At 41.4% G+C, this 12891-nt stretch overlaps 1 protein-coding gene across 1 annotated transcript in view; it reads right to left on the reverse strand.

Moving 5' to 3' along the window:
- Positions 1–249: 249 nt before the first annotated feature.
- Positions 250–12891, reverse strand: part of SLC6A14 (solute carrier family 6 (amino acid transporter), member 14) — a 13031-nt gene continuing 389 nt past the window's right edge. Inside the window, exons 2-14 of the mRNA XM_008946460.1 lie at positions 12112–12280; positions 10394–10525; positions 8976–9137; positions 7401–7536; positions 6572–6704; positions 4588–4728; positions 3476–3704; positions 3266–3391; positions 3057–3175; positions 1867–1966; positions 1532–1641; positions 1003–1170; positions 250–399 (exon numbers count right to left, since the gene is read on the reverse strand). Coding sequence (XP_008944708.1) covers positions 250–399; positions 1003–1170; positions 1532–1641; positions 1867–1966; positions 3057–3175; positions 3266–3391; positions 3476–3704; positions 4588–4728; positions 6572–6704; positions 7401–7536; positions 8976–9137; positions 10394–10525; positions 12112–12280 — 1875 coding nt within the window. The remainder of the gene's footprint in view (positions 400–1002; positions 1171–1531; positions 1642–1866; positions 1967–3056; positions 3176–3265; positions 3392–3475; positions 3705–4587; positions 4729–6571; positions 6705–7400; positions 7537–8975; positions 9138–10393; positions 10526–12111; positions 12281–12891) is intronic.

The raw sequence follows: 12891 nt of genomic DNA on the forward strand, positions 1-12891 counted from the left end.
TGCCCAGTCCATTGGCCTGGGGAGCCTGCAATGCGTCTTCCGAATCTCTCAGCCCAAGCTTCTGGGGAGATCTTGGTGTCTAATTTACCTCTTCCAGCACTAAAAAATAAATACTATGGCTTGTTTTCATTTGGGGGCTCAGTTTTAAAGGGCATAGGGTTGATTCACTTTTTGTTGTTTTTCATTGACACTCTGTAATAGTTAAAGAAAAAACAAACACATTAAAAATTTGTCATCCAAAGAGCTATCTCATTGCTGAATGTATATAAAGCCAGACACAGTAGGAATCTCATGTTCCTTTTCCTTTTTGGGATCTACAACGTGGCTGTATCTTTCTCCTCGGTTACATTCCAGGTAGGGGCCCCAGTTTGCAGCAGGCCTGCAGCAGCTTGCAATGCGCTGGAAAGCAAAAACAAGAGGCATTTAATGTATTACCTTAGTCTGAACTATTGTTAAAGTTCAGTAAAACTGTAAGTCCAGATATGCCCTGGAGCTCAACAAATGACAAACAAACTGCCAGAGTTTTTAAAAATCATTCCAAATGTCTTTGGGTTCAGTGGATTCTGGACACTGAAGTGAAACAAGCAGGGAAAGCTGTGACCAACATGACTCTTTGACAAAGCCTGGCAAGAAAAGCATACCTCAGATCTTTCACTTGCTCTTTTCTGTGAGAAATGGAAGGCAAAATTTCAGAAAATTATATAGGGATGGAAAGCAATAGAAATTCTTCAGAAAATCTAAAGCAGCTGGAATAACAGCCCTAATGATGAAAATCACTGTTGAATGTGTGGATATACTCCCAGAGAATTAAACTATCTCCTTATCAGAGCACAGTATGGTAAATTTGCCTCCAACACAGCTGCCAGGTGTCTTTTGGTCTAAAAATACAATTAACAAACACCTCGAGGTGCAGAAAATGTCTTGGAGAAGAAAGCATAAGCATTCCTGATATTGTCAAGGGGAGCAATATTTGAGGCTGCAACAGCTTTTTTGTGCCCTTACCTGACAAAGGTTTCCTTCAGCTCTAACTATTTTTAAAATAGCGATGACAGGGATCCAGATGACGCAGAAAATAATCATGCACCAGCCAACAGCAGTTCCCCAGGTTGGATATGGCACTGAGCCATAACTGGGAGGTGAAAACGTGACCAAAGACCAGACCAAAATTGCCTAATGAAAATGACAAAAAGATTAAGAGAAAAAAATCAGTTGGACAGCTAACTTGAACTTCCACTGTATGTCCAGGTTGGTTAAAAAAAAGGCCTACAAATCCTGCATAGTTCCCTCTTGCTTTCTAAGTGTGAGAACACTTGTGCAGGATTGTGTCTAGGTCCTCTTAGAGAGGACCCAAGGAGCAGCGGTATGTCTCAGAAAGCACAAGTAACACATAGTTTGCTTCACTGGCACAGTCATACCCTGTCTTTATATAATGGGGCCTGGGCATTCAGCACTGGATCTTCACGTGGAAACCTCTTCAATATTCAATTAACAAGTTCTGTCACACCAATGCAATCCAGTCATCTACACTCACCATTAACAGCACAGGAGTAACGAAAAACCAGCATATCCTCCACCATAGCCAGAATAAACAGTTCTTCTTTCCAAGCATCATTTCAATGTCTGCAATGAACCTGTTTCCTCCTGTTGAAAGAAAATCATAGGGTTAATTGTAAAGCAGGTGCCTCCCTTGCAGGCATAGTTACTCAAAAGGCAGTAGTCAAGGACAGTTTCTCCACTTTGATGGTAACTGTTGAAACTTTTCAGACAGTCAAGTTGAAAATGTCTTATTGTGGAAATTAGCATTTAATAGACAGCGTGCCTGGGACTGCAGAGTGGAATCAGGGATTTTCAATGCAAATAACTTACCGTAAATATAGATGATGCCTATTATCTCCAGGACAGCTGCAATAAGGATTCCCCATCCAGCACAAAAGTGATCTATTAGGTTAACCCAGTAAATTCCTGCCTGTAGAACAAACAATAAAAAAGTTAAAACATACCCAATCCCACTAGTGTCTTTATGCAAATAAAAGCACATCTGACAAAGTGCTGTAGATCTGTATACTAAAAAGAAGATATATGTACATGCAGAGCATATATAATGAGCTGAGAACAAGAATTAGATTCAGAACTTAAGAGTAATAAAGCCGATGCCACGGTTTTAATAATAAGCTACAGCATTAACTGTATCAGTTCTGGTAGGTTTGTATACTCCTACACACACAAGTTTTCCATGTTGGTTAAGTATAGCTTTAAACACCAGTATTCAACAGCAGGATCACAAAGTAGGAAACAAGCTTTAAGCTATTTCATATCCTTATACAGTAAACCCTTCACAAGCTTCCCTGCCATCATGTTTCATAACTTACATGCTTTGATTAACCATATATACAACTGGGGTGACTCCCCAGTCACCTCAGTTATTTTCTTCACACTAAGTTTAATGGCACAGAAAAATCTGCATTTCTAGATGGGATCGTTGCAATGAACCTTCATATTTTCAAAAAAAAAAATTGCCTCAAGAAATTTTACACAGTATACTTAAAATTCCTTGTATATATGTATATATATGCCCACATAAAGGAGAAATAACCATACAATCTACAGATGCTTGTGAGCTAATAGGTTTTTATGACTTGAATTGGCCATTTCTCAGATCCTGAATTCTTTGTTTGGTAGTCAGGTCTGAACAAAAAAGGTCCACTCACCACCTATTAATGGTACCCACATTGCTGCAGGCACACTATATGCATACCCTTGAGCTAACACAAATAACCTCCTGAACTGAGGAGCAACACATCAGGTTGATGGTTCACATGCTCTGTACAGGCCTTCTATTTAAAAGCACATCTCAGTTCAATAATCACAGAAAACCTTGGGTTCTTCAAAACTTCCTTTTGGGAATTTTTTATTTGCATGTCCAAGCACACTGGAAGGATTCAAGAGTAACTCAGATCAATCCATGCAAACAGGAGCAGTTGGAAAGGATGTTTTGACTTGAGTATATTGCTTGCAGCACAATTAAACCTACAGCCAAAAAGAATTTAATTTCTTACCTGACTAACACAGATAAGACCAAGAAAGAAGAGCAATATGCACACACCCAGGGTTACAGGGATTCTTAACTTTTTCATCACTTGAGGATATATATCTTGTATGGTGGTTGTAAGTGTTTCTGCAAAGGAAGAAGCATGGGGAAAAGCAGCAGAGTTAAGAAAGGTAACATTCATTTGAGAAGCTGTGAGTTACTTAAAACCCCACTTACCTATGGTGGCAAACTGAGAGTCAAGGCCCAAGAGCAGGAGCATGAAGAAAAACAAGAAAGACCACAGAGGAGAAACTGGCAACCTGGAAAGGGCCTCTGGGTAGGCTACAAATGCCAGATCAAATCCTGGAAAATAGTGGGAGGAATGCAGTTATTGTCATGCCTTTGTCAAAGCAAGTGCCGATACTGACAGCGTGACAATCGGCCTACCTGAGTCCACAACCTCGGAGACAGGTCTCTCAGACACAAATGCCATATGTCCCAAGATGGAGAATATTGCAAACCCAGCAAATATGCTGGTGAGGCAGTTGGTTACACAAACGAAAATAGCATCCGAGTAGCAGTTGTTGTGGAACTTATTGTATGAAGACAAAGCAACAAGCCCTCCCCATGCTACAGACAGGGAGTAGAATATCTGGGTGGCTGCATCCTTCCAAACCTACCAGAAATAAGAACATGTGAATTACTGTATAGTGGGCACCATAAACATTTAAGCCTGTCCCCTGTTGAAGATCCAGGGGTTTTCTACATTTAGTCTTTCACAGGAGTTTTAGACTAGCTGGGACATGGCATGCTGGTGACCTTCCAGTCTCAAGCACAAACAATATCATCTATGACTTTTGAAGGGTTTTAGACTAGCTGGGACATGGCACGCTGGTGACCTTCCAGTCTCAAGCAATATCAAACAATATCATCTATGACTTTTGAAGGTCACATCCTGATTATTTTGCCAAATACTTTAACCTTATTGGGCTAACCCTGAAGAAGAGGTTACTTTTCAGGGTCAGTTCATTCACTGATGTAAGAAGGCCAATTCATTCACATATGTGTGTTGTCAAGATATGAATCATGTCACAGTGCCAACAAATAAGGACAGCACAGACTTTCAGGAGTGAGAATTTTGCTAATTTCCTGGGCAAGGTACAGTCTGAAATTCAAGAGTCCCTTCAACCTTCTAATAAAGGCCCTTGAAATTACCAGTAACCAAAGTGAGACATATGAGAGTAATGCTTGAAGCCATGGCAAGAACTTTCTCAGCAGGGCTTACTAAGACAAAGCTCCAGCATGTTCCCTGAGAGCTGCTCAGAGGCAATACCTCACTGCCTGGTGTGGCAGGGAGGAAGCAGAGGTTAGATTAAGTTAAGAGTAGCTAGAACACAGAGGCTTGGGATTCTGAAAAAACAGAACCCAGCTGCAGATACAAGATGCCAAGCAGGACATGAAGAAGCACCTGACTGGATAAAAAGAAGTTGCTCTTTAAGTGACAAGCCCATAGAACCACAAAAGTGCGTCATGCTTCCAGGGCTGACACTACCTCCCACCTCTGCCTCCATCAGCTTGGTGATGTTGGACTGTCTCCCAATGTAGTATTCGATGCCATCGAGAGCACCTTCCAGCGTGGCACCGCGCACCAGTAAGATGAGCAGGATGACGTACGGGAAGAGCGCGGTAAAGTAGACAACCTGAAGAAAGAAAGGACCAGGACACATATTAGAAGCAAGGGGACACACAGACACCTATGCAGGAGGAATGGTAAGCTTTAGGCTGAGGTCTGCCAACTATAACCGAAAAACAGGCAACCAGGGAATGAACACATGCCAAGCACTAAATTGTCTGGCTTAGCTGGTTCTGAAGCTGCATTCCAGCAGAAGCAGAAAGCCCAAGCTACATATCCACTTTTCAGATAGCACTTGATGAGTTTCAGAAATGTGTTTTCTGACATGATTTATTGCTCTGAAAAGGCTTGGACTCAACTAACCCAAAAGGTCTCTTGCTAGGCAATGCTTCTAGCAAATACAAACTGAAAGCCAGTCAGAGTTAAATGACCAGGATGGAGTTATCCCCTATTCGAGGGTCTGGGGGGGGGAAGAAAAAGGAAAAACAAAAACAAAAAGAAAAACACACAAACCACCATGCTCCATGCTTCCTTTACTGGGAATAGGAACTTATTTTCTCTTGGTACAGACTTTTTTGCTGTTTGTCTACACAGTTTCTAGTGCAGTGTGATCCAGAAGCAGGACTTAGCAGTTCTATCATCATGCAGACTATGTTCAACAACAATACTCTTATTTTTCAAGTCTTAGTTTCAGTATTAAGCAGACAGATAATTGATCAGATACTGCTGGTTACACAAAGCCATGGCATTGCATCATCATATGGCAAGTCTTCCATTTCTGAAGATCTCCTTCATATTTGCCCAGGATAGTGAATTCTCTCTGCTCTTAATCTTTGCATTGATCCTGCCCAGCTAGATTATTCTGAGTCTCACCTTACTCCTCTAAGAGGTTTACCTTTGTGCCAGAAAAACAGGAAGAGCCAATTGTCAGGAATGCAAAGAACGTGAGTTGAAGAGAAGCCATACTGCAGAACAGCTGTAGCTGGGAAAGCAGAGATGCTCCACCCTGGAGTGCTAGGTGGAGGGCAGAAAGCTCCAAATAGTAAGTAGAATAAGAGACAACATCAGACTGAGGAAAGAAATACAGGCAGCGAGTAACCACAGCAAGGCATAATGACAGAAGTAATTGAATGGAGGGGGGTGGAAATCAGTGCAGAAAGGGTGAGAGGAAGAATGAAGGCAAAAGAGACTGAAAAGGAGATGGAGATACAACATGGAGGTAAAAAAAGGACTATGGGAAGGAAGGAACTAAACCAGGAAAAAGGCCTCAGGCAGGGAATAATGAAATTCAGCCTGCCTGAAGTCTGGGGAGGAGCTGATCTAGCCCAAGGAAAACTGCAAGCAGCAACACTCCAGCACATGGAAATGGGAGCTCAGCAGGGACAGAGTCTGAAAACAAGAACCTATGCACCTGGTTCCTAAAAGCAGCTTGAAATCTTGAGGACAAACCACATTTTACAATCTGTCAGGAACCTGTGCATGCACATCTGTTTGCTAGACTAGACCTGTATTGTCCAAACATCTTAACTAATTTGGAGGTGCAAATAATTACTGGGTGTTCCCAGGATGTGTGCACACATATAACAGGCATGTGCATGTGACTGCACAACAGGCCTGGTGACTACCAGAACTCAGATGGAACCACCTGCATGACAGCAAGATCCCCACATACATGGCAGCCATGGTGGAGCTAGGAGCCCCACGTTTTAAGTAATTTCTGTGTAATCATCACCTTATTCCTATTTTATGTAGCAGTTATGAAGCCAAGGAGCAGAAAGAAAGCCTAATGCTGAGTCCAGCAGAGGGTAGTGGGTTAGGACTGCATCCTGCCTTGTGCTAACCTTCCCAGAGTCCATGTGATGTCAGAAGGGCAGGATCAGGCCAAAAGGCTGCTATTTGCTCTAACTCACCTTTCCAGATGATTTTATTCCTTTAAACAATACTGCTCCAACAATCATCCAGGACAGGAGGAGGCAGAGAGCCAGGTACCACACGATGTTACCAGTCTCATTCAACCCACTAGAGCGCTGAAGAGCCACTTTACTGAAAGCACAAAACATTGCTGTAACAGCAACACACACTCCTCTTCAGCCACTTCTTCAGGTTTCTGCAGATATTACAAGACCTTTAAGCAGCTTCCACAAACATACAAGTTAGAACTGCATGATTGCCATTGAAATACTGAATATGTAACTATTTTCCCCCTCTTTTCAAAGTCTACCAGCCCTCAGGCCTATCACACCTACCTCAGCTCTTTTATGCTAACCATGAATTTCTGGTGGCAAGAAGAGAGCCCATGGGAAGATTCAGTTCCTAGGAACCCAGGGAACATGAGGCAAATTGAAACCATATGGCTAAAGAAATGGCCATTTCACAACAGGCCTAGAGAATAAGATGAACATATTTTGCATAGTAACTTCTGATTAAAAGTATGTAGCATACATAAAGATGTTAAGTATTCCGTACCAGAACTCCAGAGAAGAGGACTTCTTTAAGCTGAAGTATTTTTCAGTTTGCTACAGATTGACTCCTTTGCTTCTCTTTTTTTTTTTTTTTTTTTTTTTTAAGGACCCAGAGTCATCAATTAAATTTTTATTCCTCTCTGCACAGATTTGCATACCCACACCCCTTGACTAAACTGTTTCTGAATAAAAATACAAGATAAAAATAGGAGGCATATCCAAAACCACAAAGCATAATAAATGCATTTTCAGCAATTTCTTTAAAATATTTACTTACTTCCAGTATTGCTCACTAGGAAATTGCACTGCTTTGTAGCTCATGGTGCCATTGATACACGTGAGATTGTTGCTTGTGATGAATGAGTAGTTTGCATGAATGATTTCTCCATCTAAGGTTGCATTGCAGTCACTCACTGAAAGCGCAAGCAAAAGGGATTGTTGACACAGTGACAACTACTATAAAAATCAGACTCATTGCAAAATATGTTTTCTAAACAGTTACAGCTTCCGTTTGTCTACTAACAATATTTAGAAGCAATCCTGAAGAATCATTTGCAGCTGTGACTTTGTTACTTTGTAAATGAAAACACCAAGAATCTGATGTGCTCAGCTTCACCTTTGACTTGGCACCAAGAATACTCACAAAAACCTTAACTCAGGATAGTCAAGATTGAGACCTGGTTACTCTGTGAAAACTTTCGTCCCAAACCAAGGTTACACACAGATCATCCTCTAGCAACTTCACCTTTTTATGGCAGAGAGCCTACCAGAGCTCTTTAGCCAGTTTCCCAAGGGGGTAGGGGTGGGTGGGTATGGTGCTGTCTGGTTTTTTGTTGTTGTTTTTATTTTTTTTTTTTAAGATTGGATGGTTTGTTGTGTTGTTTTGTTGTTGTTGGTTTTTTGTTCATTTTGGGTTTTTTTTGGTGTTGTTGGTCTTTTCAAGAACATACAATAAAGAACACTATGTCATCTTCTGGAAAAATCTTGTTGAAACCTATTTCAGGACAGCTCCTTCAGCTCAGTTTTGTATTTCTCCAGCACTTACAAATTTTGAGGCAAAATATTTCTATTTAGCCCATAAGCAAGTGCTAATATTTTGTTAAATAAAGCATCTCAACTTCATTTTAAGAAACCTATGAATCTTCAAAGACATTTTCAGATATCTGGTTAAGAGAGTAACAATTACATTAACACTTCAAATAATGTAATCTATTGTGATCCTATCCCTGTTATTTTAATAATCTCAGAAGTCAAAGGGCTACACATTTCCAGCTACTAACTACTAACAAACCTCACTGACTTCACCTTTTGCATTAAACTGGTCTGATATGGAAACTGGTGAGATAACAAGTGTTTAGCCATATATCTGCTGCCAAATATGAAGAATAGCATGGAAATACATTCTAAACAGTTGTCACAGTGTGAAACCAGTGTCTCCTCAGTGCTCAGGATTACCATAGCCACAGGGGAGACAAAAGACAATGAAAGAACCCTAGATAAAAGCTACAGCAATGCTCTGCTTCAGGTAAAGAAGGTATTTCCTTTGCTGATGAGCTTGATAAAATGGGAATGCAGTATTTCTAGGGACTGTATGTACTAGAAGAAACCTTAGATTTTGAAGGAAAAAAGGGATCCAACAAGTAGTTGTCAGTCCATCTCTATGTAGATTTCCCAGGTATCCAGAACTGATGGCATGGAAGCAGATAAGCATCACTCCTATGTGTTCAGAGACAAAACTCCAGGATTTCAAGACACAGGTAGCTGTCTTGTTCCTGTAGTTTCTCCCAGAGAACAGTACAAAGCACAATTATCAAACACAGTAACATTAAGCTCTCTCTGTTAAGTACGGTACCTAACCGTGTTTTGCTGCAGAACTCATCTGCCCAGGAAAAGCAGTCTGACCATGGTAGCACTTTTTGAAATGAGGCAAATAAGTAGTAGAGTGCATAAGCAATAATAACATTGTAGTAGATCGCCACAAATGTTGAGATGATGACCATCGTGACGCCCACTCCTAGGAAAGAGAAAAATCACAATGTCTTAATTACCCAAAACCTGGGTTAGAAAAAAAAAAAAAAGAAAGAAAAATGGCCTTTTTTTTTTGTCTTTTAAAAGGCTAGATAGGAAGAAGTTGAGGTTGGGTTTGTTTTTAAAGTATTTTTTAACAGCAACTAAACAGGGAAAGGGTAAAGCTATGATATGAGGGTTATGATCCAAACCAACCACCTCATATGTAGTTTTGACACAGAGTTTGAATCGGGCCCACAGAAAAAAGGGACTAGCTGTTAAGTCCAAGTCTAAAGGAGAAATTCAGTATTTTATCTTCGTCCAGTTCAGTTTGAAGATTTGATGGCTTAGTAAAATAAAAGGAACTATACTAGAATTGACCAAACCATTTTAAAGGTCCCACTGCAATGACTAGTTTTCCCAATAAATAAGAAGCAACACAGAAAACTAAACCTGTGACAATAATTAAGTTCTTCTCCTTTGTTAAAATAAACTTTGTTCTGCAAGCTTAGGAAAGTCTACCAAACTGTTCCAGTCATCTTAGAGGCTATATTTAAGTTTATATCTTCATAGAAACACAAAAGATTTGCTGTGTCTGTAGACTTTTGCTTTCAAGTTAAATACACTGCTTTTATGAAAGGTTGCTTGTGCTGCAGAGCAGAGAATGGAGGAAAAAAAAAAGAAAAAAAAAAAGAAAAAAAGAGTAAGCCTTGAAGCAACCAGCCAGACTGTAATCCCTTTTGTTTCTGTACAAGGTGGCAACTAAGATTCCTATTGCATTACAAAGAAGCCTCCCTGTTACTACATTAATTCCTCTGGTAGATAAAGAGGACAAACAAGCTGAATTACATAGTCCTTTACACCCGTTGGTGAAGGACCTGGAGGAATAGAAGGAAAGCACATGGTTAGTTGTGTCGGAACACAAATCTCCCTGTTAAATTCAAACCCCCACAGAGACAGACAAACTACAACTATTTTGCTTATCGAAAGAGGCATCTCACCTTACAAAACCGGAGTCTAGTCTATTTTATCTCACCAGAATACGGCTCCCAATGCAGACTGTGGATTCCCAATCTACATCTGCTTATTAGTTGAACAACAAGGAAGATCTATCTGGAAACATAATACTGACCTGGTAACATTGGGAATATCCTCTGTGCAGAAACCAGCTTCTCAGAATTAGTAACTTTGTGAAGAAATCGTTATTTCATATCTGTTTATTATTAGAGCAAAAAAAATCTAGCAAAACATCACAATACCAACCTTGAAACAATGGTAATATTCTCCAGATGGAAATTGGGCCGAGACTGGCAAACTGTCCAAGGGAACATTCCATGAAAAATAAGGGCAAGCCAGCTAATGCCAACATCAGGGTGTATGGGATTAAAAAAGCACCTGGAGAGAAGTAAAAACAAAACAAAAACCCTAAACAAATAAACTAAACCCAAAACCACAAACACACACAGGGAAAACAATTGCTCTTTCAGTATCCACCACATTTTATACTTCCCTTTTCTCTCCACCTCAAATATCCAAGTGTGGGGATTTTAACTTTTTGTGGAATGGAGAGATTTGTTTCTAAATCCTGTTTTGTGTAAGACTAAATAATACTTGAGATGAAGAAACACAGATTACCAGGAGAACTGGTGATTTACATGGGATGGATTCTCTTACAGAATTAAAAGGATTTTACAAAAACTGTCAGACATACTGTTCTCATATAAGCAGGAATACTGTTCAGCTATAGGCACCATTGGCTTTGCCTGCTTTCTGGTTTATCTTCCAGCTTTTAATTTAAAAAGGAACAGAACAATTCCTTCATGTACTTAGCTGTGATTTGCAACTGCCCTGTTCAAGTAGCTACTGGACGTAAAGACATGAAAATTATTCTCTGTTGTTGGCTGACCCCTCTGTCAACCAGGATCTCAGTATGACTCTTCTTCATGGCCATTTTAAAGTGCACATTAACCTGGTATCAATGATAGCCCTGTTCTGTGAAAGTTTCCTACAAAAATCTCTCCCCTTCTTGACTCTCAATGAACTTAAAGCAATTAAGGATCCAGTTCTGCAAAGAACAACAAATACCTGCTGTAATTTAAGGAAGTAAACAGTCCCACAGAATTAACTGGATTACTCCCGTGTTTCAAAACAAGGATGTAGCAGTTGTTTTTATCAAACATGGGGCAAGTGGCACAGAGCAGGATACAAGCAGCAGCACAAATATGCTTTAAATGCAAATCTTTCTGTTGTGGCAGATAAGAAATAAGAGTCTAGTAGAACAGTTGATGTCCCAACTTTTTTTTTTTTTTTCACCATTTTCTTCAACAAAGCTATAACACAACCTGGTCTCGAAGCTCACTCGGATGAAACTTCTGCACCAAGAATGCCACCTTGTGTTCCACATGCAGCTGTACAGGCTGTGCCACATTTACAGTCCAGATTTTGACTTGAAATGACTGTTAGGCAGAGCAAGTAAGTACATACAAGTAAGTCCTGTGCAGTTACTTGGCACTTATGCTCTCTTTAATTATCAGTGGTTGTCTGGCAAGCATACAAAGCTCTGGAATAGCAGTCAGGGAAGCCAGTGCTTCCATTTGGCATTGTACAGGTTCATTGTGTAAGCAGGTAGAAGCTCTCTCTGCCTCGAAGTTCCCAAGTATCTGATGGGGATAATTACTGAGCTTGGATAATTATTCCAGCTTAACTTGTTTGTCTGACAAAACAAAGGTGCAGAAGGGATTCAATTGCCCTCTATAAACACACCAGGGAGATAAGCACTGGGGAAGGAGAGCAGCCACTTAGGTAAAAGATGCATGTTGGTCATGAGTAAAGCAGAAGAGTTCTGGAAGTCTGCATTTAAAACTAAACTCAGTTTCCCTCCTCAGCTGGCACCCAAAAAGCACAGAGATGCCTCTGACTCCTCTTCCCATTCCCATCTTGGGGATACCAAGATGTGCCCACCCAACACCGTCATTCAATACCTCCGCCGTTCTGGTAGGTGAGGTAGGGAAATCGCCAGACGTTGCCCAGTCCCACAGCGTAGCCCACCATAGAGAGCAGGTAGTCGCCTTTGTTTGACCAGTTGCCACGCTCCGAGTTCTCATCGCTGCCACTTGCGTGAGCATCTTTTTCATTTGACAAATTGAAGTCCTTGGAAGAGAAGAAGAAAAACTCAGGATTGCCCCATAGGCAAGCGGGGCATTCATAACCTCATTTCTCCTTGGCATCATTGGGCAGGGCAGCTAGACAGGGTGGGTAGAGCCAGGTGGGCTGCCAGTCGAGCTGAACCCTGGCAGGACAGCATGGACCTGTAAGAGAGGGTCCCACCAGAGAGCCCAAACAACCTTCTGGGCCAGCTTTGCCCTGCTCCAGCCTTAGTCCCTTGTGCTGTCACCTCCTGGGGGCACCACCTCCAAGGGACTCCTCTACTCTGCCCCTACACACACACTCAGGTGTCCCCATACCTGTTTCAGACGTTCAACCCGTTCTCCCTGTCTGCCCACTCTAAAAACACCTGCCCAGGGGCTCATCCCAGTTCATCCCTCTTTGCCTACCCCAGAACCTTCATATTCCCACATCCGTCTGGATCTCACCTGCCCAGGTATTTCCTTCCTGCCTAGGTGCACCATACCTGACCTAGCCCCATAGCTGCCCAGGTGCCTCTGCCCTACTTGCCCGAGAAGCCCCTATGCCTTTCTGGGCACCTCCGTACCCCCCCCGCTCAGACGCGGCCACACCTGCCCGTGCCCTCTCACCTACCC

The sequence above is a fragment of the Merops nubicus genome, unplaced genomic scaffold, assembly GCF_000691845.1.
Source record: "Merops nubicus isolate BGI_N331 unplaced genomic scaffold, ASM69184v1 scaffold13188, whole genome shotgun sequence".
NCBI classification, from domain to species: domain Eukaryota; kingdom Metazoa; phylum Chordata; class Aves; order Coraciiformes; family Meropidae; genus Merops; species Merops nubicus.